General features: G+C 32.8%; 4 protein-coding genes across 4 annotated transcripts in view; 3 read left to right on the top strand and 1 right to left on the bottom strand.

Annotated features, from left to right (window-relative positions):
- The first annotated feature begins 390 nt into the window (after positions 1 to 390).
- On the top strand, positions 391 to 1147 carry LOC136970281 (protein lethal(2)essential for life-like). The gene has a single exon (XM_067264701.1). It carries the CDS (start codon positions 399 to 401, stop codon positions 1035 to 1037), a length of 639 nt encoding a protein of 212 aa, XP_067120802.1. The 5' UTR covers positions 391 to 398; the 3' UTR covers positions 1038 to 1147.
- Positions 1148 to 3387: 2240 nt separating this feature from the next.
- On the top strand, positions 3388 to 4164 carry LOC136970176 (alpha-crystallin B chain-like). The gene has a single exon (XM_067264587.1). The coding sequence runs from the start codon at positions 3503 to 3505 to the stop codon at positions 4037 to 4039; it is 537 nt and encodes a 178-aa protein (XP_067120688.1). The 5' UTR covers positions 3388 to 3502; the 3' UTR covers positions 4040 to 4164.
- Positions 4165 to 7805: 3641 nt separating this feature from the next.
- On the bottom strand, positions 7806 to 9293 carry LOC136970245 (52 kDa repressor of the inhibitor of the protein kinase-like). The gene has a single exon (XM_067264670.1). It carries the CDS (start codon positions 9291 to 9293, stop codon positions 7806 to 7808), a length of 1488 nt encoding a protein of 495 aa, XP_067120771.1.
- An 855-nt stretch (positions 9294 to 10148) lies between these two features.
- Positions 10149 to 25675, top strand: part of LOC136970282 (zinc finger CCHC domain-containing protein 7-like) — a 29344-nt gene continuing 13817 nt past the window's right edge. Inside the window, exons 1-6 of the mRNA XM_067264702.1 lie at positions 10149 to 10256; positions 17752 to 18361; positions 18515 to 18617; positions 24164 to 24297; positions 24828 to 25004; positions 25143 to 25178. Of these exons, the coding sequence (XP_067120803.1) occupies positions 17759 to 18361; positions 18515 to 18617; positions 24164 to 24297; positions 24828 to 25004; positions 25143 to 25178 (1053 nt within the window). The 5' untranslated portion in view covers positions 10149 to 10256; positions 17752 to 17758. The remainder of the gene's footprint in view (positions 10257 to 17751; positions 18362 to 18514; positions 18618 to 24163; positions 24298 to 24827; positions 25005 to 25142; positions 25179 to 25675) is intronic.

A 25675-nucleotide genomic window follows, 5' to 3' on the forward strand; every position in this document is an offset into this window, starting at 1 on the left:
CGATCATTGTTATTAAAGGTTTCACTCGTTTCTAATTTAGCAAAAATTCCTTTCGTAGATGTATGACGACAGTTTTTATTCCTTTGTTTGACCGAATCGTTCAATAGAGTAAATCGATCACCTTTGATGCAATTTATCCGAATTTAAGGCCTGAAACATTAATCACGAAGCCACATCACTTTTAAAAATATTTGTATGCATTAAATGGATATCTGAATGGCATAACGACACTTTTCATTTCGCGCATCTTTAATTTAAATTATTAATTAATATGTTTATCTTTCTAAACCTTGGTGCAAATGCCGGAAGTTTCGAGAACCGACCCGACTCTTCGTTGCAATAGAGACGTCACCTCGAGATAGTTATCGACAGATGGCGCAACGCGTCGTATTTCCGGAATGTTCCAGACTGTTCGTGGCTTTGTATATAAGCCGCGAGTAGAGTCGGACGATCAAACTCCTCTCGAGTGTCGTGAAGTGCAAATCTCGTTGGAAATGAAACCCATTTGTAGTTTGGTTCCCGTTCTGCCCATCGACGACTGCTGGGATCTTGCGGATCTTCCTAGTCGACTGTTTCGTCGATTAGATTCCATCGACAACGACGACTTCTGGATGCCCTCTTTCTACCGGAAACGCGTCATCGGACGTCGACGTAACAATTGCAAACGTAAATCGAGTTGCAAAGCGGCGAAAGTGGTCGACTGCCAAGATGGATTCCGGGTGACGACCGACCTCGGTCACTTCACTCCGGAAGACGTAACTGTCAAAACCGTGGACAATTGCGTGGTGATCCACGCTAAACACGAAGAGAGGATGGACCAAGACGGATTCGTTTCCAGAGAGTTCACCCGAAGATACGTTCTTCCCGACCAAGTCGACCCCGATGAAGTGACGTCGTCGTTGAGTCCTGACGGAGTATTGACCGTAGAGGCTCCTAAGAAGTGTCAACAGTTACCGTGTAACGAGAGGATAGTTCCTATAACTGTAGAAAAACCGTTGGAGGGCAGCGAAAATCGGGACGACGTCCCCAAAGAATAATTCCCGTAAATGCGATGAATATTGTAAATATTTTGCTGGCTTTTAGTGACTTTGGTATATTTTTAAAATATTTATTTTTAATAAAACAGTGAAATGTTAATAACGAGAAACTGGGTTCTTGTGTATTTATTCTTAAAATGTCTATTTCCGTGCTTTTTGTTGTTAAACTATTTCTGGTCGATCAAAGATCGAAAGTTAGAAACTTATAAGTGATTTAATTGATTCGGAATTTGCAAAGCAAACGTAATCTTGAAACGTTATTTTTAAAATTTTAAGGATAAACTCTGCACAGATGAGATGTTTCTCTGTCTAATTAAATGTAACCACGTCATATATTCCCGTATGTATTGGTCTTATTTCTTTCTTTTCCCAATCAAAGTAATTGTTTCGACGAAAACACCAATATATAATAGATTTTCCTCTGAATTTGTCCGGATTTAAAATGAGTTCTTTTTGTAGCATCTGCAGAGTTTACAGTTGAAGATTACAATAGTCTGCAATACTTGAAGAGTTAAATTCACTTGTTTTTCAAAGGGAAATCTTTCTAAATAATTTTTCATTTTTCAATAATTTAAACAAATATTTCCTGCCGAACAGATTATCAATTCAACAATCATTCATTATATTGTGATTGTATAAACAAGATTCAAACCCAGTATTTCTTCGTTAACTATTGTGTTTTTAAGAAGGGCTACAGTAAGCTGTTTTTGATTTTCACCTTTTAAAAATTCTCGATATTATAAGTAAATTTTGCTCTGAATATAACTGTATTCAGAGCAACATCTACAGCTGGATACGGAAGTTCGTCACTGTTTAATTTGCTAATACAATTAGTTTTTATCGATTGAAAAAGTTTTGTCCAAGAAGAGAATTGTTTTACAACAGAATAAACACAATATTCACTAATGTATATTAAAAGTGGAAGTTTGTCTTTATCACTTCCACTTACGTATATCAATCGTGTTAAAAAAATTTACATACGATAAAATTACGTTTTTTTTTCTTTAAAATCAAAATTTTCAGTATCTAAATTTGTAATTGAAACATTAAACAACAATAAAAGATAATATCAATTTTATAATTGAATGCATTCCTACGTTGTTTTCGGTTCCTAAAATCTGTCTAATTGATAGTTGTTTTCAGTCAATTGTCTACACAAAATAAATGTGCTTTCAAAAATATCTGTTTGGCATTTTGCAAGTAATATGTAATGAGAGGATGGTCTAGTTATCAATAAGAAACTTATTCTACCAGAGCACATGTAACCCAGTAATTTTCAAAGCAAGAGCTCGTTTAGGGAGTATTCTAACAGTAGCCTACATTTCATTTCTTTCCAAGAGTGGGGCCAATTCAAAAGTTCTTTTCAAAACACTAAATTTTCATCCTGACCGAGATGATAGAGGATATTTGTGCTTATCTTGTTATTCCATTTTGTGCATCTTTTACATTCACAATACTCTATCGTGTACCAATTATTATTTTCCAGGCTGTTATAAGAGAGGGCGACCAGCGAAAAATGACCCCCACAGGGTTTTACGGATTTGGACTCAAAACGACGAGAAATACAAAAAAAAAAAGAAAAGAAATTCGGTGGGAGGTAATATCCGTGTATATGGATGTTTCCGTATGTGGGACATGATTTTGTTTATTCTATTTGAAACTTAATAACTCCTGTGCTTTTTGTCGAAAAATTCTGAAATTTTGCAGGGAAGTTTGCTTATTAGGGAAATTGATGCTGTTAAATTTTGGTTGTTAAAGGTTGAGGGGGTAGAGAGATAAAGCGGGTCGTGTGTATCTCGAGGAGGGTCGGACATAATAGCGATTTTACTCTTTATTAGCATTTAGAAGTTTTTATGAAACTCGTCCCTACCTTAAAAATTAAGATTTTTGCCATCTTTTAACAGTTAAAAAATATAAAATTTTTAAAATAAAATATGATAACAGATGGCGCCACCAAAACTTTAAATGTTTCCCGCAGAGTTGAATCACTTCCTGCTATTTTTTTTATATATAAATAACGTATTAAAAATTAATAAATTACAATTTTCGATCGGTCAAAGAGATTAACTGGTAAGCTAATTTGTTGTAATTGTTAAATGTTAAATATGTAAATTAGTTGGAAATACAACTTTCTTAAACTTCATTAAATAATAATATAACCGATATTTGATTTTAGTTTTTCTAAAAGAATTACTTTTCTCAACGTATTAATTTAAAAACTATTTTTTAAAAAAAGACCGAACTTCTCAAAAGAAAAATAATAAAAATTCGTTTGGAGGCCGATCTAAAACGTACAATACATCAAGGTGAGTTTTATCGATGACGTCACGCGTCACAACAAACGCTCTGTTGCGTCATGCGTAGACACTCCAGAATGTTCGAGAAGTTTCCTCTCTCCTATAAATACCGTCGACTGTCGGTGTCGCTTCAAATCTTGTCTGTGGCAACGCAAGGTTAAAGTCCAAATGTCTCGATTGTTGTTACCCGCTTTACTAGGCGACGTGTGGGATTATCCTCGTCGATTATTCGATCAACAGTTCGGTTTGGGTCTGACGGATGAGGACTTCTTCCCTCCGAGGTCGTATCACGGATTTATCGTCAGACCGCGACGCCAGACGTGTCGCCAAGATTCTAGTTCCGGTGTTTCCGAAGTAGTCAACACCAAAGACCACTTCCGGGTTATGACCGACGTCAGTCACTTCTCTCCGGAAGACATCACCGTCAAAACTGTGGACAATTGCGTGGTGATACACGGAAAACACGAGGAGAAGATGGATCAACACGGGTTCGTGTCCAGAGAGTTTACCCGCAGATACGTCCTTCCTAAGGAAGTGGACCCCGAAAAGGTGACCTCCTCTCTGAGTGGCGATGGAGTGTTGACGGTGGAAGCGCCTAAAAAACGAGAAGAATTACCGTCTAACGAAAGAGTTGTTCCTATAACTGTGCAGAGGGCTCCTGCGTTGAGGGAAACGGAGAAAACGGATGAGGCCCCCAACGAATAAGTTTCCTCGTTTACTATGAAAATTCCTTTATTTATTAATGATGTTTATTTGCCTATAGTAGGCCTGTATACTGTGTAATTATAATTTGTTTTATAAATTTAATAAAGATACATTAATTAATTGAATCTGTGTTTTTGTGTTTTTTTAATTTTGCTATATTTGTGTTCCGGTCTTAAACTTTGTAGATCTTACTGGAGAGCTTTCGAGAGGAATCTAATGCTAAATAATGACAAATAAAATGCTCTAATTCGTGTTGTTTCGGCAATTTTTTCACTAGAATCGTTTATAAAAATTAATTTAGTGTCTAAAGCCTTATAACATTAAAATATTGATTTTATCGTTTTTATTCGAAATGAAAATTAATATGAATTGTCAGGAGCATTGGAACATAAAATGTGTAAGATTAAGCCATACTGTAAATTAAATAAAATACTGTATTTAATTTTTAAAAAATACGCTGCTAATTAGTTCAGACGTAAAAATTGATTTTTCCAGCCTGCTGTAAGATATTTCACCTCAGGCCCGAAAAAGTGTGGTTTCACCGGAATTTTCAGAAACAAACTTTTCCTATGTTAAGTCTATGGGTGACTCTTGCAATTCATTGGATGATAGAATTCTTGTTTACACTTTTTCTAAAATCTGATTTGCGCTTACTAGTTTGAAAGACTTCGCTTTAACCTCTAAAAGTCGACTGAGAACCGGATGCCTGGAAATCTATCGGGAATAGCCACGCCCCCTTTAGAGATTAGTAATCTGAGTCAAAATGTAAACAAATGTTAAAAATTCGCTATTTTTTTCGTTTTTCAGCTGTAATTTTGTTAATTTTATTTTCAAGTTTACGCATTGTGCTGAAACGAATAAGCGTATTTCCGAACCGTGGAGTGTAAATTTCCTGCGAAACTCAATAGTTTTTGTTGTTAACTTATAGGAGAAAAATATGCTTATAAACTTATTATACTCGATTCTAGCCGAATTTTGAAACGAGATATCGAAATTTATAAACTAAACATTAATTAATTCCCGTGAAACTGACCTCCCTCTCTTGCTGTAAGACGAGAAGCAATAAACAGCAGGATAATAAAACAGTAGATATAATTATTAATACAGTGGGTGATCGGTTAACGAACAAATCGGATAACGAACACTTTCGCAAAAGATTTTTATGATCGGACAACGAACACTTCACCGAACAAACATAAAAAGAAGCAAGGAAAATAGCAAATACCAATTGATTTTCCCTTGTCTTCAGGTAATATTCGAATATTCGAAACTTTTCGGAGCGCGGGAGACGCCGACATCGACGCTCAATCCGATATATGCTGATCAGATAGTATTTCTCGAACTTTGAATTACGCCTTGTAATTCCAGCATTTTACTTTTCTGACAGAAACAACACAATTCTTTTATAGTATTCGCGTGACTGTCGGGCGGGCACTCGTTAAGTTTTGCGTCAATTTTTATTTTCGAAAAGTGAGAGTATAATATTAACGGGTAGAGAGTGGGCGGATGATGTCTGATGTTGCTGGGCAGTATGGCTTGAACAAATCTACAGTAGGGCGAAGTTCAATCTTATCTAAGAAAGATACAGTATAATCAAGAAGACTCAAGCAGCTAAAGGAGTAACAAAAATCACATCTGAGAAATAAAGAACATTGAAGAGCTCATAATGGAACCTGAAACTGATCTGACGACAGAAGAACGCCAAGGACTCTTGAATGAAGAACACTTTTTACTTTTACTTTTACTTAAAGAAGGTAGAGAGCTGTCTGACCTTTATGTCAGACTTTTGCCCTAAAGAAACGAAAGGAAGAAATTAGAAAAGAGAAGAAGTTAGGTGGAAGAGGAAGTAAGGAAGATAGGAAAATGTGAAGAACAAGAGCAACTGTGTGGCCCCATGGGACCCCACGGGCGTTTGCATCGCTTAAGATAATCATTAGAAAAACAGTATACAGTGATGGAAAGCTATTCCAATAAAATATACAGTAATAATTAGGAAGACTTTCCCGATAACAAAATTGTAGATAATTGCTTTCCATTGCTGGCCATTCGGCCTAAAATTACGGTAAACACGCATTCCGGTACTTTCGGATATAGATAAGAATTGTGAATGAAGAACACTAAGAAACTCGGAGAGATATGTTTTCTTCTGAAAAAAAAGATTAATGCCGATATCTGCTATTAGGACTAATTAAAGATCTTTTGAAGAAGTGGGGGATGTCAGATCAACGGTCTTAAAATGGCATACAAACCAGGTTGAGGTTAATAAGCTTGGGGATCTATACAATTACAACGCTATTAATTACTTCTGAAAAATCCCGGACAAGAGAGAAAAGAAATCGACATTAAACAGATTCTTCAACCCCCACAAACAAAAAAATATGACTAAGAAAAATGCAAAAATGTGTATATATGTATTTTTATTATTACATATAAATAAACGTAATAAAAAAGTATATATATTTTTTGTTTTTGGGATCTCCAGAACGAATTAATCAAATTCCCATAAAAACCTATGGTAAATCGATAATCGGTTAACGAACAATTTGGATAGCATACAAAGTCTTGGAACGGATTATGTTCGTTAACCGATCACCCATTGTATCCGGTTTTCGTGTGATTTTGGAATTTAATTCAAAAGCTTTGCTTTTCCTATTGCTATTCATCGTTTCTCCTGACATTACACAAGAATGATTATAACCACTCAGCTAAAATACTTTTGCTTTTAAACACAAGAGGTGAGCATCCGGTAAAAACTGCGAATACACAGATCACAAAAATTATTGCAAAAACGCAAAGAATCCTCCGCTCGCGCGTATAGGACGACCTAGGTTTTTGAAGCAGTAAAAAATGAATACAAACCTCGTCTTATATGCGAGTAAATATGGTATTTATTTATTGTAATCGCAATTTTATGACCGTTACATGAAGATAGTTAACTGGAACGGATGACCGTGTTACAATGACGACCAGGTCGCGTTTCTTAATCTCATCACATTAGTCAATGATGATATTATTAAGATCATCATTGACTAATGTGATGAGATTTGTATTAAACCAACAAAATACCCAAAGTCTTAACATGTTTTACTGTTTTCGTAATCTTCGTCATTATTCATTTTCTCTCAACAAATCGTTCCTTAATTAAATACGTTAGTGTTTAATTGGTCTTGACGTCATAATAATCAACGGTGAATTGCGCACATAGAGAAAGTATTCTGTTTGAACTACTGTATTTAGAATTCCTGCAGAGGGGGAGTTGAATAACGGGTCAGATCGCAGAATATTTAGTTATGCAAAAATTCTGCGTTACTGCATATGGTCATGGCAGTAGCAGTCGGTAGCAAGGGCGTCGCCAGCCAATGGGCCAGGGGAGGCAAGATGATATAAATTGATAACTGATATGAATTGTATGTAGGTAAAATAAAAACGATTCATAAATTTTAAGAAGCTTAAGAAGATTATTTTAATTAAAACATAATCTTCTTGGGTTTTTGGTGAATTTTTCTACTACTTTATTATTAAAATCCTTTATGTTTTCATTGATGGTCTTTCTATGGACACTCATCATTGCAAGACCATTGAGGCGACTTTCCACCATGGTACTTCTTAGCCAGGTTTTCATCCGTCTCAGGCTGCTAAAGGATCGCTCTACAGTACACGTTGTGCACGGTAGAGTAATCAAAATTTTTAGCGCTTTACTCGTTTCGGGAAAGAAAGTTTTCGTTTCTTTTAGAACATCCACAACGGCCAACTCAGTTACATTATCCTACCACAATTGTTGCCACAGTTCAATTTCGTATTTTATGTTTGGTAAATCGTAAAATTGAGAGAAAGTTTGGCAAGCTTTTGTGAGACTTTCCATGGACATGGTTTGCATTTGCGCCGGGTGTAATTTAGATAATGCGAATGATGGAGTATTTTCTTTTGCAAATCGTCCTTTAAGCGAATTAATAATGGAGTCCAGGTATGGTATTATTAAAGACCTTTTCCAGTATTCTGAACTTCTTGCTGGATGGTTGCTTCGATAACTTTGACTTCCAAAAATGCGCGGCACTGATGTCATGTCCTCCTCCAGTCCGAGTGTTTTTGCAATGACAAAAGCATCCCTTAAAATTTCATCTGTGACTTTATCGGCATCATCGCGGTGTCTTTTAAGCAATTGCATAATGTTCTTAATGTGCTGCGAGGCCTTGATCGCGTCCAAAGTTACAGACTGGAGTACATTTACCACGGGTTCCATCAAAACCGAGTATTTGGCTATCAACAAAAGGCACAGAATAAACGAAACTCTTGAAGCGGCGGCACGGAGCTGGAATGCATGATTTCGAGTCGCACTGTTTCCATCACGCGATAAAGTTTCTAAGGCCTCCATTATAACATGAAAATTATCCTTAAAAACTCTGATGGTTTTATGTTTCTCGCTCCACCTTGTTTCGCAGAGCGTGGAAATATTAGGTATTAACTTCCTCCTCAAAATTGATTCCCGAAAAAATGAAATAATGTCTTTCGTGGTTCCTATGGTGTTCCGAATTTCAGGCAGAGCATTGAGATCATTGATTACTAGATTTAGTTTGTGCGAAGAACAACGAAAGAACAAAGCTTTAGTGTATTTTTTGCGTAAGATTGCTTGTACACCACCTTCTTTTCCGGACATTGTCGAACAACCATCAAATCCTAATCCAACGCATTTTACTGGAATAAGTTTTTCTTTTGTCAAAAATTCATCAATGGTTTGTGCGATAGATTTCGCATCCAGACCTTTTAGCTCAACAAATCCAACAAACACTTCTTGGACTTCGTTGTTTTTCTCATGAAAATAACGCAGTCCAATAGATAACTGTTCTGTTCCAGAAATGTCAGCTGTTTCGTCTGCTAATACACTATATGCTTCTGCTTCTTTTATAATATCTTCCTTAAGCACATCTCCACAAATGCTAATAATTTCATTTTGGATATCAACCGATCGATAGCTTGCATTTTTCTTCCCATGATCGATGTGTTTCTTCAAAACCACATCTCCCGCATCAATTCGCAGCTGGTACAAGTCCTCAAGAATTCCTTCACCATAATGTTTACCTCGCACCGCTAAGTCGTGGGATCCACAAAATGTAATACAAGAAACGATCGACGTTATAATTCTTCGATTTTCCTCAATACGGCTCTGAGAGTATTTATTGAGTTGCACATCGACAGGCAAATTTCCTAAAAATGATCTAGCAGCTTCCAGTGCCTCCTTATGAAAGTGTGTTTTCATGTGCTTTTTGCATTGATCGTGAGCATCATTAAACTTACGAAATGGTTTTACGATAAATGACCCTAATACACCTTTAACGGAACTCGGATTTGGCGGAAACAACGTGCAATATTTACAAAAGCCACCTTTTTGGCATCGAGAATATACCAACCACGGCGAGTACGTTTCCAACCATGAATAATTAAATTTCTCTTTAAATGCTCACTTTATGATTTAAAAAAATTATATTTATTACAAATGCATGGCATCGTTTTTACATTCAACATAAACACACATAGGTGTGCGTTTCACGTCGCATCGCGCGGGAATTATAAATCGGGCAATGAATGACTTAGCATTTAAATAATTTTTTTCGCATGTCTAGGGAGGGGCAACTGCCCCTCTGGCGACGCCCTTGGTCGGTAGAGCAGTAGAAGAAGCAATTTCATTTGGTTTGGTTTAATTTAATGGAATACGACACGCAACATATGGACGATTTGCCTAGATTTCATCTGGGAGGATTTTCTACTGGTCTCTATTGAAGTGTTAGACACATGAAGGAAATCAGGAAAATTTTAACTTCATTGCCATGTTAAGCGCGTAGGAATTAACATAAGAAAAAAAGCACTTTTTCCCGACATTAAAATAAAACTTATTTAAATTAATGAAAAGGAATAAGATTCTGTCGGGTAGCTAGATACATCTATAGTACGAAATTTGGGCTAATTAAAACAATTGGCGGTAAATATTAAAATATAAATTAAATTAATACCAAAATATTTTAAAAAGTTAAAATAAAGACGAAAATATATTTAATAATTTATAAAAATTTTTCCATGCAATTTAAAAAATTTGGCAACGTTACGTTAACTGTCATGGCGGTCGTCCATGTTTGTTATTATTGTATAAACTTTACAAATTGTAAATTATAAGCGTAAAATATATAAATTATAAAATAATATTTATATTTTAAGTAATATTCAGGTAATTTTTTAATAATATTTATTAAGCTCGAAATGGTTTAATTATATAAATTTTTAGTGCATCGTGGTAGTCCACGTGTTTCTACCGTAACATTTAAACTTACATTTGAATAATTTTCATAAAATTTGATACATCTAATTATAATTTCACGTAAATTTTTAATGTTACTATAGCAACGAAAGAAGTTTCGTAAATTTTTGATTATATGATTATATATGTCTCTGTGTTAAAGCATATTGAGCAGTAAATTAAATTATTATAAATCAAAAATTTCTATAATTTACTCTCAAATTGCAGTTCTGAATATGAGTTTGATTCCCCTATCTTAGACCCCCTAGATAGGGTTGCCAACTGGAGAAAAATCTCTGGGTGACATTTTTATAAAAATTGGGGAACTTTCAATGAAAATGTAGGACTTTCATATGAAACAATTTATTTCTTAAACGTCTACAGTAATACCTCAGTTTTTGTTGATTTCAGTTATCATCGGTTTCGGTTTTCATCGATTTTTTCTGTGAAAAATTTGTCTTGGTTTTCATCAGTTTCCTCAGATTTTGTTGGCACGCCCACGTGATTTCACTGCCAATTTTGCAAAAACAAAGGGCGACCTACACGTTTTCCTGTTCAGTGTGGCGTTGTTTCTCGTGTGAACATTACCCCACATATCTAGCCAAATATTTCTTTCCTTTCCTTTTAGCTCCATCATGAAACCAAAGAAAGTTTTCAGAGCCAACAGTCATTTGAAGAAGAAGGCCAGGAACATGGTTGAGTTAAAGGAAATAGTTGAAAAATACAAGAGTGGCATTCAGATTGCTGAAATCGGCCACATGTATGGGAAATCGCCATCCACAATAAGTTCCATTGTGGCGAAAAAGAAAGCAATAAAGGAGGTTAATGTAGTGAAAGGTGTGAATGTGCTAACAAAACAGAGATTGCAAATAATTGAAGATGTCGAACAGTTATTATTAATTTGGATCAATCAAAAACAGTTAGATGGCAATACTGTTTCGGAGGCCATTGTATTAGTCTTTTATATTAATTTCTTATTAGCGAGGTTGAGGCCGAAGTTTTAAACGTGAAAACATGTATGTCGGACATTCAGCGCTGCTTTCCTGTAAGCTTAGAAGTTTGACAGTGGTGTTTGGAAAGTCGGTGGAATCTTGCACCACGTTCCAAATGCCATTGTCAAACTTCTAGGCTTACAGGAAAGTGGCGCAGACCATCCGACGTACACATTTTCATGTTTAAAACCTTCGGTCTCAATCTCACTATTGTTTTTAAGTATTAAATACCATATTTATTCTCTATAAAATGTGTTTTTGATATGTATTTTGGAGTGTATAGAACAAATTAATTGGATTTATGTTGATTTGTATGGAAATAATTGCCTCGGTTTTTGTCGATTGTTTTCGGACAGATTATCGTTGAAACCGAGGTTGCACTGTATTTACTTTGAGATCGTGCTTCGGTAAAAAACTTTTTATCTTCTAGCACTATTGCGTACGTCTATCAATGGGATCCCTTTGAATTGGGATTATTCACAAAAAGTATCTTTTTGATTTTATTGTCAAATCTCTGGGTATTTATCAGAAGAATGTTTTCCGAGTTGACTACTTTTTTTTTGCTAGAAAGCTAAAAACATCTGGCAATGCTGAAAGCTTCTTGAAAGAAAGTCTGATTCTGTATACAAGTAGTGGTATGAATCATTACATAACAATGATTGATGTAAGCTAACTTTGTCAATCTATCATGTGTCCATGGTCCACACTACACTTACATTTTTCAGTTTCAATAAATATGTTTTTATAAATTTATTTAATAATATTGCTTTAAGATATTTTGTGGGATTTTTTTATGTGTTTTCAAGTGTTGCGGGATTTCATTAAAAAATGCATAACAGTCCCACACGATGCAGATAGTTGGCAACTCTATCTCTACACGACATTTTACTCTTGTGGTCACAGGCTTCTGTGATAAGGTCCCAACCACACTGTTCGGAGGTGCATTTGTACCCTCAAATCAACCTCTAACAAGAGAAACCTGGCAGTTTGTCATTACCGATTTTGACGAAATTTTGTGGATGAGTACTTGTATTTAAACTCTACCAAAGCCGCAGGACTCACTATTCAGTCTTTCTTGAGAAATTTAGGATAAAAGTTTTCTACAACCATTAATTAATTAAGGTTGTGACATTACAAAAATCATGTTATGTGGTAAAATGTGGTTATTTAAGGTATCTTTCTGCAGTGTCTTTGTTTTTGAGTTCAATCCCCATATGCAAAGTTTTTATATTACATTTATAATTTAACCTTATGATTATTAAGTTTCTTATATACAAAGACGTAGTCGCTTCCAAAAAACTTGGTTGATCACCATTTATTTCTTAAAACGTTCCAGAATAAAATCGTCAGACAACCCGACCTTTATCATCCAGCAAAATTTTAAAATTTTTATATACAGTTTTTCTATCCCACTGAAACATACTCATTTTTGCCAGCCTTGCAATGTTTATTTTAATAGAGAGGTTAAAAATTTTATCAAAAAAGCTACAAAATTGTAGTTATCTTCTTAAAATCAATAGTGTAAATGCGTTTAAAATACTATCTCTAATTCACAACCAGTTGAGCACACCAGTTTTTGTGACATGATAAAATATGCGTGCTTTGCATTTCAAATAACACAGGAAAGAAATATTTTCAAAGATGTTAATGAAGTTTATTTTTCACCCTCTGTTGTTAAAACAAAATATGAAGACTGTGAAAATGAAGTAGCAATGATTGTGTGTGCATGGTACAACGAGCCATTACATTTTAACTGTTTTTACAATAAAATACTACCCAAAATGCTGTTATGATATTGTCAAACATTCATTGTAATATTTTATTGCATTTACATATATAATTTTTTTTGGGTGATAAAAACTTTAAATTGTAGACAAAAGATTTAAATTCCCTGATATTTTATCATGAATAATAAATTTTACTTTCAATAATTAAAAAATCACATAAAATTGTATATCAGAAATTTTTTAAAAAATTTACACGTGGAGATCAAATTCAAAAACAAAGACACCACAGGTGATGTCTTAACTACCCACACCATGCCACTGCTTTGTGAATTGGTGTTCTGTATTGGTATTAATGGTCGTAGAACACTTTTATCCTAATTTTTTTGTGAATGCCTGAATAGTGGTCCTGAGGTTTTGGTAGATTTTTAAGTACTTGTAAATACAACACATCTACAAAATTTTATCAGAATCAGTGGACAAACTGCTAGGGTTCCCATGTAAGTCAGAGAAATGTCATTTGTCAAATTATTCATGTTTCAGTTCAAGCATCTAGATCATGCAATTTTGCAATCTTGTCCATGTCAGTGAGTACCTATTATGAGTATCACTTAGAATCTTTTGGCTATCCACTGCCAAGGAGTGGAAAGAGATGCTCTGTATGAGCATCAATACTGTGAAAAAACAATCATAAATGATGGAAATGTTACTCTTACAGATTCCTTCACATCACTACATGCACTGCTAGATCATGAAAGTTTTGGCCTGGAATTCAGAGCAGAAGTTTGCCTATACCATTTGACTTGCCAGATACTTTACTATGTACATCAAGCAATCTGTATTTTAGGTCTCATCTTTTGTATTCTTAACACAGGATTTGCTGTCAGATCTGTGCAGGTTAAATTTGGATTCATCAAGAACATGACTGAATTCCACATGTCAACACTTCAAATGCTGTTTAGCTCAAATGACATTTTAGTCATCGTCAGTAATGGCTTCTTATGTGATGGTAAGCTTTTAAACCCATGTTGCACAGTTTGTGGACTCACTTTTATGCTTGTCTGCTCTCCTCATTTCACTTTCAGTTTGGAAGAACTAGCAGTACCTTCTCACAGACTGAGATGCTTCAATATCACATCCTGGTATGGTGTACTTATATATTTACCTCCTGATTCGGAATTAATCTTTTCCTTCAATGTTGCCATGTTCACATCATCTTTACAACAAAGACACAATAGTTGATTGAAGACAAAGTGTACTCTATGCTATTTCATGAGAGAGTAAACCTTTAGCATTCAAAGCAACAATTGTAGATTGTTTTACACTGTGTTAACTATGAAAATGTATTGTACCAGTGGAAGGTACAATTATTGGAAACATTACTGCAGCAGACTCTGTCAGCTATTGAAAAGCATTTCCATGTTTATAATGTCATAGATGATCAATCTTTATGACTTTTTGCAGGTATGTAGTAAAACAATACTTTAATTTAAAACATAAACACATTTTTACAGGATATTATGGGTGATGCAATTTCCATGGCCAATATTGTAGAACAGTGGTTGGCAGTGGATTTTCCACCAAATTTTCTGACAGATCATCAGTGGTCTGAAAATTTTGGTGGTCCCCAGAGAAATTTGGACATTGATCAACTCAAGGTTATGCAAAGTATTATGAAAGAAATGCAAAATGCTTGGTTGCTTTTTCTCACACATTGGGAGTTTTTTATTCAAATCCTAAAAAAACACAAAATGACTGTTATCAATAAATAATCAACAATAAATAATATGAGTGCAATTGTCATCCTTCATGGAAAAGAGCCAAGAATCTATAAACTTATTTCAAACAAGCAGCAACAAACTTTACACTAATTTGTTATAATTAAACAAGTGAATTTCATATTAATAAAGTAAAATGGAACTTTTATCGTTATTCTAAAGATATTTGTATTAAAAAAAATTCATCACAGTGGACTGCAGGATTCGAAATTGTGAGTTTAGTGGTCTGTAAAATCAGAAATGTTAGTGACCACTGCTGTAGAAGACATGTTAGTTGTATGGAAAGATGTTCTACTATCCAGAGTCTTAATATATAAAATAATGCTTTGATACTAGATCAAGCTAACTAATGTGAAATGCACTTCTTAGTTTTAAAGATTATGAAAAGTCCTTATAAATACATTATCAAGGTCTATGGGAAAAATTGTTTTGTACTTCTACATACTCTCATATCATTCAAGGATTTACAGCTTAAAAGAAAGTGTCAGTATGCAGAGCCTTCAATGCATGTTCTGATTGTAGTCTTTTAAAGAATTATCATATATAGAAAACTTTGATTTTTAGACATTGTTTAGAAGTTGTTTCTTTTATAAGTTAGCCCAGAAAATATATATTACAAAGCATGGTTTTCACCTTACCAACTAAGAATTTCCTGTGTTATTCAGAAGCATTACATATCTCATATTTACTCAGATTTAAGATGCCATTGAATCCAATACTAGCCTTATTCTTATGTGCTCACCCACAGCTTTTATTTTTTATTTTTTGAAAAATGGATTTGTGAACAGGACAGCAGTTCCCTTTGGGTAAGGTCTGACACCACCTGTGATTTTTTGGCTCACAGGAACCTTCAAACTGCATAAGCAGCCACGTATGTAGGACTTTTACAGAGTAAAGAACAGAGGAGGAAAATTTTAGAGAGGCACGGAAGTAACAAACACTGCTCTGCATTTAACCATTCAATAACAATAATTTATTTGTTCAAGTTTATAAAAATTTTACAAGGGAATAGAATTAGTGGAAGAGTCTAATGCTAGAAGTGTGCCAAACTGAGAGAGAGCATTTACAATTTTGTACGCAAGTTGATAAATACCTGGACGGTTAGTGGTGATGATTGTTGACTTCTCAAGAAGGGAACGCTTGGTCCAGATGGGTCTTAATTTGTCGGTAATGTTCAAGTACTTGTTCATCAAGGGTAGTAGTGAAAGTCTGGTGTAAAAATTTGATGGGAGTTTGGGAAAATCAGTGGTTGAGGATAGTGAGGAATTAGGCAGGTGAATTCTGACTTGACATCTGTCGTCTTACTTTTTTCGGGGTCTGCCACTGTAATGCCCATATTTGGTAAAGTTGGCTAGTGCTTCAATCCATGATTTTTTTCATTTTTCTCACTGAGTAGTTTTGTGGAAGCTGTGTCACCCATGGAGGAAGTGTTACCAGTGGGAAAATCTTACAAAGTTCCTTTATTGCATTTGTGAAATGAAATAATTTCAACAAAAAAATAAGATTAAAATCATTGAATTTACACTATTCCAGGTTCTCACAGATAGCTTGACACAAATTTGTCAACTGTAAGTCTGATAAACTGTGTTTTGAACTTCTAACCTATTCCAGCAGAAATATTTTTATTTTCAGCCAACTGGACAGCCATCTTCAGCATCAAACATTTTCAGCCAACTGGACAGCCATCTTCAGCATCAAACAGTTAATGAATTGAAATTTTCTGAGATTTTTGTCCAACTACTTATGATATTGTTATAATAGATTAATGAGATTGAGTTAAATTGACTTCTTAAATATTTAATGTTATGAATATTGGTCTAATACAAATGTTAAAATAACATCGTAGAATTCCTGATAGACAAATAAGATGCATGACACTAGAAGTTGCTAATTACATCATATTACATTGAATCTAAAACACACCCTATTTTCATAATTGCTGAAACAGCTTACATTCAAGTAAACATAGTAAAACACCTCAATATAGTAGCACAGAAACTTAACTCTCTGATGATTAAAAAGATTGCAGCATGTTTTTAGTTAATTAGAAACAAGTAAAACTAATACATGAAGGAATGATAACAGTGGACTGTATATAAGATATCTTTATTTAATCAAATGGGGTGGACTGTGAATACATTGGAGTCACACAAAGATCCATGCAGAAAAGATAGGAAGAACACAGAAACAACCTCATGAAAAGAGCTTAATACATGTTAATACAGGAAGCAGCAAACAGAAGTGAAAGGGTTAAGGTTGTGACATTACAAAAATCATGTTAAATAGCAGTGCTGTGGATTTTTGGGAAGAGTTTATACAACTTCTCTTTCAAATTGTCACATAGTTTCCATATATTCACTATTCTTTGTTTGCATTTGTAAAATATCTGAAGATTGGTTTCTTACTTGAAAGTGTTAATATAGAATTTTGTTTTTTTAGTTATTTAAGTTTTAGTAAAGTAGTGTTTTGATTTTTTGCTTGATACATAATGAAAATTTGAGATGAGATTTATTTTAACTAACTGTGATTGCTTAAATTTTTATCATTATTTAATTTGTTTGATATATAGCCTAATTGATATTAAAAATGAACAACTGCACATCGGAGTTTACTAAAGAAAACGTACCTCAGAAACCTTTAACCGATGAGAAGCAAAATTTAACATTACAAATGTTTTAAGACCCCTCCTGAGTCCTTTCTCATTTTGATTCACATCGGTTAAAGGTTTTTGAGGTACATTTTCTTTGATATTAAAAACACTTGCAAAACAGAAAATCCATTAGTAGAATTTTAACTTAAGAAATGCTTAATAAAAATGAATGTCTTCAACAAACTTAAGTTAAAATGTAATTCAGAAGATAGAACAATTGTTATTACTAGCCTAATTAAATTGTTATATCTTTAAAAGTATAATATGAATTTTTCATTTTAGTTTGGTAATGGCATATGTATTTGATGACGATATTTTTAACGAAGATTATGCTTTAGAAGAATCTGACAGGGAACAGAGTGACGAAGACAGGATAGACAGTGATGTAGAAATTGCTCTCTATAGCCAAATTCATTTTGCAGAAAATGAATCCTACGAAGTTATCCAGACAAATGCTTTTACCAGATCAAAACTTAATTTGGCTAGAAATTTATTGGACACAGAATCCAAAACTTGTAATGGTACAACGCAAGGAGATGTTAAAAATCCAATAACGATATCGTCAGATACATCCAGCAATTCTGATGACGTCAAAGTTGTGTCCGAATTCAAGCCCGCTAGTTCTGTTGTGCCAGAAGTGATCATTTTTGATGATAAGGACAGTGTTAAAGGTGAATTTAAAGAGAGAAAAAGTTGGTGTAATGAATTTGTTTCTATTACTTACAGTGACAATGATGAAACTGTTCAAACGCCGAAAAGAGATGACACGGCAGTTGTTAATTTTTTTCCGAATTCCACAAACAAAAGTACAGTTTTTAATTTGAAAGAAAGATTTTGCTTGGAAAATGCAAAAACAAAGAATTTATCGGCATCTTTGACGAATGATGTGGACAGTGATAGTAGTGAAGAACTTTTTAAATATCCAAGCCAAAGAGATGACACAGCAGTCGTTAATTTTTTTTCGAATTCCCCAAACAAAAATACAGTTTTTAATCTGAAAGAAAAATTTTACTTGGAAAATGCAAAGGCTACAAATGATGTGGAGAGTGATAGTAGTGAAGATCTTTTCAAATATCCAAGCAGCTCAAAGGATAATATATGTATTAATGTGTCTCCTGATTCATCCGAGAATTTCGAAAGATATAATGGTAAGGTATTAAAGTTTAGATTTTTATTTTCTTACATACTTTTGAAAGCTTAAAAATTAATTTTGTCTAATTTGTTTAATTTGCCACATTTAACATAGTCTTTGTGGTATGATTTTGTAAATATTGTAGGTAAGTAAATATCCAGAAATTGTAGAAATTTATCATTTGGTTTTTTTAAATAAGGCATTAGATGAGTTTTATAATTATTTTAATAAATCAAACTTAAAAATAGACATTAACTATACAGCATTTATTTTAAAAAAGTTATACCAGAATATAATTTGTTCATGCATCATATTGTCTACTGATGATGATAAATATTTGTGATTAACCCACACTTTTTTCTTATGTGTGGCCAGTGTCAGTTCAAAAATTGCAAATGTAACCCTTACATAGAAAAAGATTGCCCATCTCTGCCCGAAGGTTTCCATATCTGGTCTCGTCTTTCATCTATCTAACTCAGTTTTCAAGATTAAGACAGAAAGATCAACAGACAGATGCATGACAGTGGGAATTTATAGGTCTACAATTTTTTCAAATTGCAGCTCAATAAGAGGTTTTTCATCCACTACTATATAACAATGAATCTATAAGTATGACCATAAGCTGTAACTTTATAGTGTGAGATCTTAAACTGTAGTTTGTTTTCGTTATGATAAATATAGACTTCTAAACTCTACACAAAATATTTACACTGTTTCACTATAAATAAAGTGAACTTTTGTACAAAAGCATGCTGTAGCACTTGTAAACTGCCCTCAAGATATATCAAACAGTTTACCAGTAATCTAAAATCTGTATATATCATGTTATTTCCTATGAAATTGTAGATTTATAGAAAAATACTTTGTTTTTCTTCTATTACTTGTCTATGTATCTTTGAAATGAATTCTAGATAGGGTAAAGTACAGGGTGTTTGGAAAAGTTACTGTGCAGCGAAAAATTTGAAGTTATTACATATAAGACCTGTAAGTTGTATGTCCTATGTTTCCACTCTGCGGAGATTGCAAAGATAGTTGTGCAAGAATAGTAATTCTGTATTTTCCTAGATAAGTAATAATTGTAATATAAATACCTTTACTGTATGTTAATTGATTGGAAAATGTTGTTAAAATTACAGTCACCTTAATGTTATTACAAAATTTTTTCTATTATAGAATTGTTAGGATAACCTTTTAAGGTTATATGACATATACCTATGTTTAAAATTAGTAGAGAGGAAAAAAATGAAATATATTTTAAAAACTTGTACGTATGTATATATTTTTTTATATAAAAGAATTTTTAGAAAATTTTATTATTAAATAACTTGTAAAATGTTACTAAAATTACAATTTATGATTTTTTATAGTGGAGTAGTGAAAATCTTTTTAATGTAATATGATATATGCCCTTGGGTTTTAAAAATTAGCAAATATTGTAAACGAGAACTAGAAGTACCATATGAGTGTGACAAATAAACCGGAGAAAAATTTGTGAAGATCTTTGTGGTATGATAAGATGGTTTTAGTTAATATTATCTACATGCGTTATTTTGCCAATTTAATGATTGTATTTAAAATTTCTTTAGCACTGAGGAGGGGCTTGAGAATTAAACAAGTTCAAAATGCATATGAAAAAACAATAAAGGAGTTTTTTAACCTGAATGGCTGTGGGTTAGTCTACCGAAGTAATTCTTTTCGGATTAAAGAGACAAGTATTTACAGAACAAATAAAACAGCTACCATTTGAAAATTCAAATAATTGTAATATCTGTATGCAGCCTAGCATTGTCATGGTAGAGTGACTTACAATTTTCTGTTGTTCATATTTTGGGCAAATTGTTTGAAACAATTGCCATAAAATGTTAGATAATCAGTTAATGTATTTATCTTGTCTTTTGGGAATACATTCATAGTCCTCTTGTCCAAACTGATCAACAAGAACAGTCATAATCTCAGACTATTTTGCTCTCTTGATAGCCACTTGCTTGTTTCTTGGTTTCACTATCACATCTCATTGACTGTAATAAAATCCTCAATCTTAATGTAAGTTCACTGTTTTACTAAACCATGTTCTTCCATGACAAATTTCAAAAATGTTTTGCTTCTTTATTCATTTTTAATGAAAATAAAAAATATTACATCAGCTTAATATCCCTGAATTAATGTTGTTAGCTTTATTATTGAAAACAATAAAAAGTGTTATATGCGCTCATCAGGTAAATCTAGGACTACTATCAGACAAATGCAGGAAACTTGTTGCACACTTCAATGTCGTGAGCACAATGGCAATGAGTCATGCCACAAAAAATTGCTTTTTAAACAATTTGCTCAGTATATTTCCCTTTGGCCTCAAGGCTGAAGGGAAATATACTCTTGTTCACTTAATGTGGTTAACATGAAGTGAACAAGATAGATTCACCTTCTGCAGTATCATCCATTTCTTAAAATTTGTATACAAATTTTCAACCCACACTTAGAATGATTAGGCTTTATCATCTTCAAAATTCCCATGGAAGAATGTGTCTTACAATACTAATTGCAGTTGTGTTTTACCATTCAGTCTGAGTAGAATCTGACTGTTTAAGTAAAAACTCCATCATCATATCAGCAGTTTATTCTAAGAAAATTGTAATCTGTACAACTAAATTTTAACTCTTAATCATGATCTGTTTTATTTATACATATAATTGAAAATGTCCTTAGATAGTTGATCAATCCTCTAACAACAATTAAAATATATAACAAGTTGGTTGTTGGTCAAGCTGACCCAATGCCAGCTGGGTAGCAACTCTAATGTCACTTTATCTCCCCTAAAATTGAGACAATTAGTACTGACCAAGGGCAAGAGATTGCTCTTGGTCAGTATTAATTGTCTCAGTCAGTACTTTGCGGTTGTATAATCATTGCTCTGACTAAAGAAAAGTCTGCCAAGACAGATATCGTCTTGCATATGGGACGTTATGTAGTCTCTGCTTTATCAACATGAAAGTTTCCAATAAACTAATTTTTAATTGTTAATATTGTAATTCAAAATGTTTAAAATCTTTGATTGAAACAAATAATAATTTGGTATGAGTTATTTATAATTTCTAATAAATTAAGTTCTGTAAAGAATATATTGACATATTACTTTATAATGCAAAAAATCATAATGTAGTAGACATTCCATCTGACTTGCATACTCAGCATTACAGCAAAAGTATAACCTGTGGAATATAGGTAGATGGTAATGGGAAGTATATACACGTGATGCATCACGTGTTTCTCTGGGAGTATTCTAATGTGATCCAGTAATTATGGATTAAACTATTAAAATACTTAAAGAAAGGAAAAAAAAAACAAAATAAAATATTTTGACCATACTGTAAAGTCTATCTGGACTTTACAGTATGGTCAAAATATTTTATCTTAATCTGACACAAGCTATGTCAGGATTATTAGTCTATGACAAATTATTAAATTTATTTGACAGAAAATAAACTGAATTTTCTGTTAAATAAATTTTTGTTGACTTTATTAACCCGCCATTATTTGAGAGTGAATGCTGCACTCACCTTTTGTTTTAAAACATTTGTAACTCTGGCTTCTTGGAAGTTTTGTGGCCAAACTCTTGTCTACCTTTCTACTCAAGTATTCCCTTCAACAAGATACTAGAATTGGAAATAATAGTCATCACTAACACTTTCAGTGCTGCCTTTGTTTCAGTCATGTTAGACAAGTTAGCACGGTGCTCACCTGTGAGTAATCATGTGTCTTTTTTTTTTCTTTTGCATTTGAAGTGGTATGATTTAATTGCAAAATGATGTATATATCTACTGTCATAAAATTTTTCTGAAATGGCTTGATGAGGAGTCTGAGAGAGAAAATATAGGCTCCTTCCTTGCAGACAATAAAAGTGAGAATCTCCATATTAAAATTCTGGAAGTGTTGAGAAAGAACCAGCTGTACACTGCAAACACTGCTGTATTTATATATGAATTACATTTAAAAGATTTTAGAACCACATTTCTCACAAACAGTTGATCTGACAAATAAAAAACACATGGGTCTTCTTTTTTCTCTATGGAATGATCCTCCACAGGCAACTTCAGTATCAAGAGAAAAATATTAGTGATGTAACGAATATTCGGTTACTATTTGGTATTCGGCCTATTTGGCCTATTTTTCACTATTCGGCCAAATACTGAATATTTAAATCACTATTCGGCTGAATACCGAATATTTAGTCACTATTCAGTTGAATACCGAATACCTAAAAACAGGAGTAAGAAATAACAAAAACACAGTAAATTAATCATTTTGGTAACTTTTATTAATGCTGAAAATTAAACTATAATTATTAAAGTTAATAAGAAATAGCGTCTAACTCTAGTATTAAATTATTTCATAATTAAATAATAATATAGCCTTTATCTAGCCCGATATCTTATGGCATTGATGGCGTGTAGGTTAGAATGTAGCGGGCATTAATATTATTGATTAGTTAATTATGTTATATTCGTATTCGCGTGTATTTTAATATTTTTTAACGATATTTTAAAATGATTTACGAAATGTTTTATTGAAACTTATCGTATTTAATGAAAGAATTATTTATCTATTTCTAGAAGATGAGTAACTAATATATAATTTATTTTATATGTAAAGCAAAGAATGAGCATTTTTCATTATATACAAAAGATAACATTTGAAATCATGTTAAATTTTAAAAATATTGACAAAAACAATAGCAACAAAATATCACAAAACTTCACAAATAGAAAACCCCCAATAATATATTTGAACTTTTCCACAACTGGGCAGAAACTAGACCATATGTCCCCACTAAAGTATATCCTTAGGGCAATATTCAGTCTACAAATACGTATTAAAAACAAAATTTTAGAGTTAAAAAGATCGATTGCAAATAAAATAACTTATAAGTTATAACTTACATCCAAATACCAACAACTGCCGAATCATATCGGGCTATTTACGGCTATTACATAAATTATAAACCAATTTGGCAGTAGAGGTAGACGTTAGGCTCCATCTCATATTAACTTTAATAATTATAATTTAATTAATTAATTTAAATAATTTAGACCTACTGGAAGAAAAAATCGTAGTGACAGCGGGCCAATAGAGAGCAGAGTGCGTGATCCTTGCCATAGTGCGGTTTGCGCGCCAATTTTCGTACTTGCGTTAATCAAGCCGAATAGTTTGGCCGAATATTCAGTATTCAGCTGAGGCCAAATATACTATTCGTTACATCACTAAAAAATATGCATATTGCCCAAAGAAGAAGAGTAGGAAAATAGCATCCAAGAGTGTAACATCTCCACCATATTAGCAATCTGTGGTTGTATGTAGCCATGTTGTTGTAGCTAGGTGGCAGACAACAGTCATTCTCGTCTAGAAATTTTCTGAAGAGTATTGCAAGTGTTGGTTATACTGCCACAGGTTATCTGGACAAACTTATAGTAATAAAATTTATAATTATTTACTTTGAAAAATGTTACTTTATATAGCTGAATAAATCTGAAACAAAATTAATTACAATAATTAATCTTTTTTTTACAGATCAGGTTTGGTATGTCAGTAATCAAGATCTATATCAGTCTCAGAAGTCACGGTATTACAATAAAACTGCATATGTAATGTGTTGTATATGTTTGGAAAGAGGACATAGGATGAGGGACTGTACAAAACCTAAGGTAATTAGTATATATTTTTGAATATTGTCGTCATCTCTACATTTTAGTGCCTTCTGTTTTCTCCCTGTGGGATTGTAGAGAAATGCAGACTTAGTATCCTCTCATCTCACAGTCTTACAAATTCATTTGTATTTATTGACTCTAAGTATAATTTATTTCTCAGTAGTTATAGAATTGGGGTATCCTTTAATTGATTAATCTTAAAGATTACATTTCTGATGCTTATGTTTTTGAATATGTAAGTTTGAATCTGATTTTTTGTTATATATGACAATGTAAACAGAATTGCAGCTAATAAACTCACAGAAGTTTTCCAAATACACTTTATAAAAATTTCAATAAATATACATAGAATGATTTGTTTTCTTTATGTATTTTGTCTCCTTAATTAATGAAAGAAGCAATGAATTTCAGATTATTAGGACTGCATATAGATATAAGGAGAACAAAAATCAAGATGGAAAGAAGTGTTTTGAATGATTACGCATTGTATTTTTATAGCCTGAATTAAAACTTTCAAAACTTTTCAGAAAGAACCCACATGTTATCTTTGCGGCTATTCCGGTCATATTGGGAGAAAATGTCCAAGGGGAAGTTGCGAAATATGCCTCTCTCTCAAGCACAGAACAAAGAAATGTAAAGCCCATATGGAAACAGAACTAGAGCAAACATGTAAATTATGTCAACTTCCAGGACACATAAAATTTGTACGATTTCTTTAAATTTAACAATAGTCTTATTTATTTTAATTTTAAAAAATTATGCTAAATTCACTTAAAATATCTCTGCAAATTTTATTTAACAAAACTTATTTTAATAACTAATATATTTATTATTTTTTTTAGGATTGCCCAGATTTTTGGAGAAGGTACCATTTAACAGTGAGTTTGGTTTATTTGATAATAGTCATAGATATAAATAATAGATGATTTACTTGTTTTCAGTGAAGCAACTGAATCATCATCATCACCTTCAAATTTGTTAAACATGTGAAATAATCTATGTCTTATGATAGCAAACTGAATTTTGGACCACCCCATTATTATTTATGTTGATATTTGAGATGTAAGAAAATAAAATATAATGCATTTTTTTAAATTAAAAATGTCCAATATATAGTATGATGGTAACATTGTTAATAGTTTATATTGACAGAGCTTAAATTGGATTCATTTCTTTGGTGTAAGCATCAAAACAAAGTATTTCTGACCTGTATTATTATTTGTTAAATGTAAAACTTCATCAGCCAATAAATTTCTTCAAGCAGCCATTTTACAAAACATTAATATTAAACAATGTGTGCCATTTAGCAGTGGAAATGATAATTTTTCATTAAATGTACTTCCTACATTGATTATAGACAAGTCTAAGCAGTGTT

The sequence above is a fragment of the Centruroides vittatus genome, unplaced genomic scaffold (assembly GCF_030686945.1).
Source record: "Centruroides vittatus isolate TY-2023 unplaced genomic scaffold, ASM3068694v2 contig_19, whole genome shotgun sequence".
NCBI classification, from domain to species: Eukaryota; Metazoa; Arthropoda; class Arachnida; order Scorpiones; family Buthidae; genus Centruroides; species Centruroides vittatus.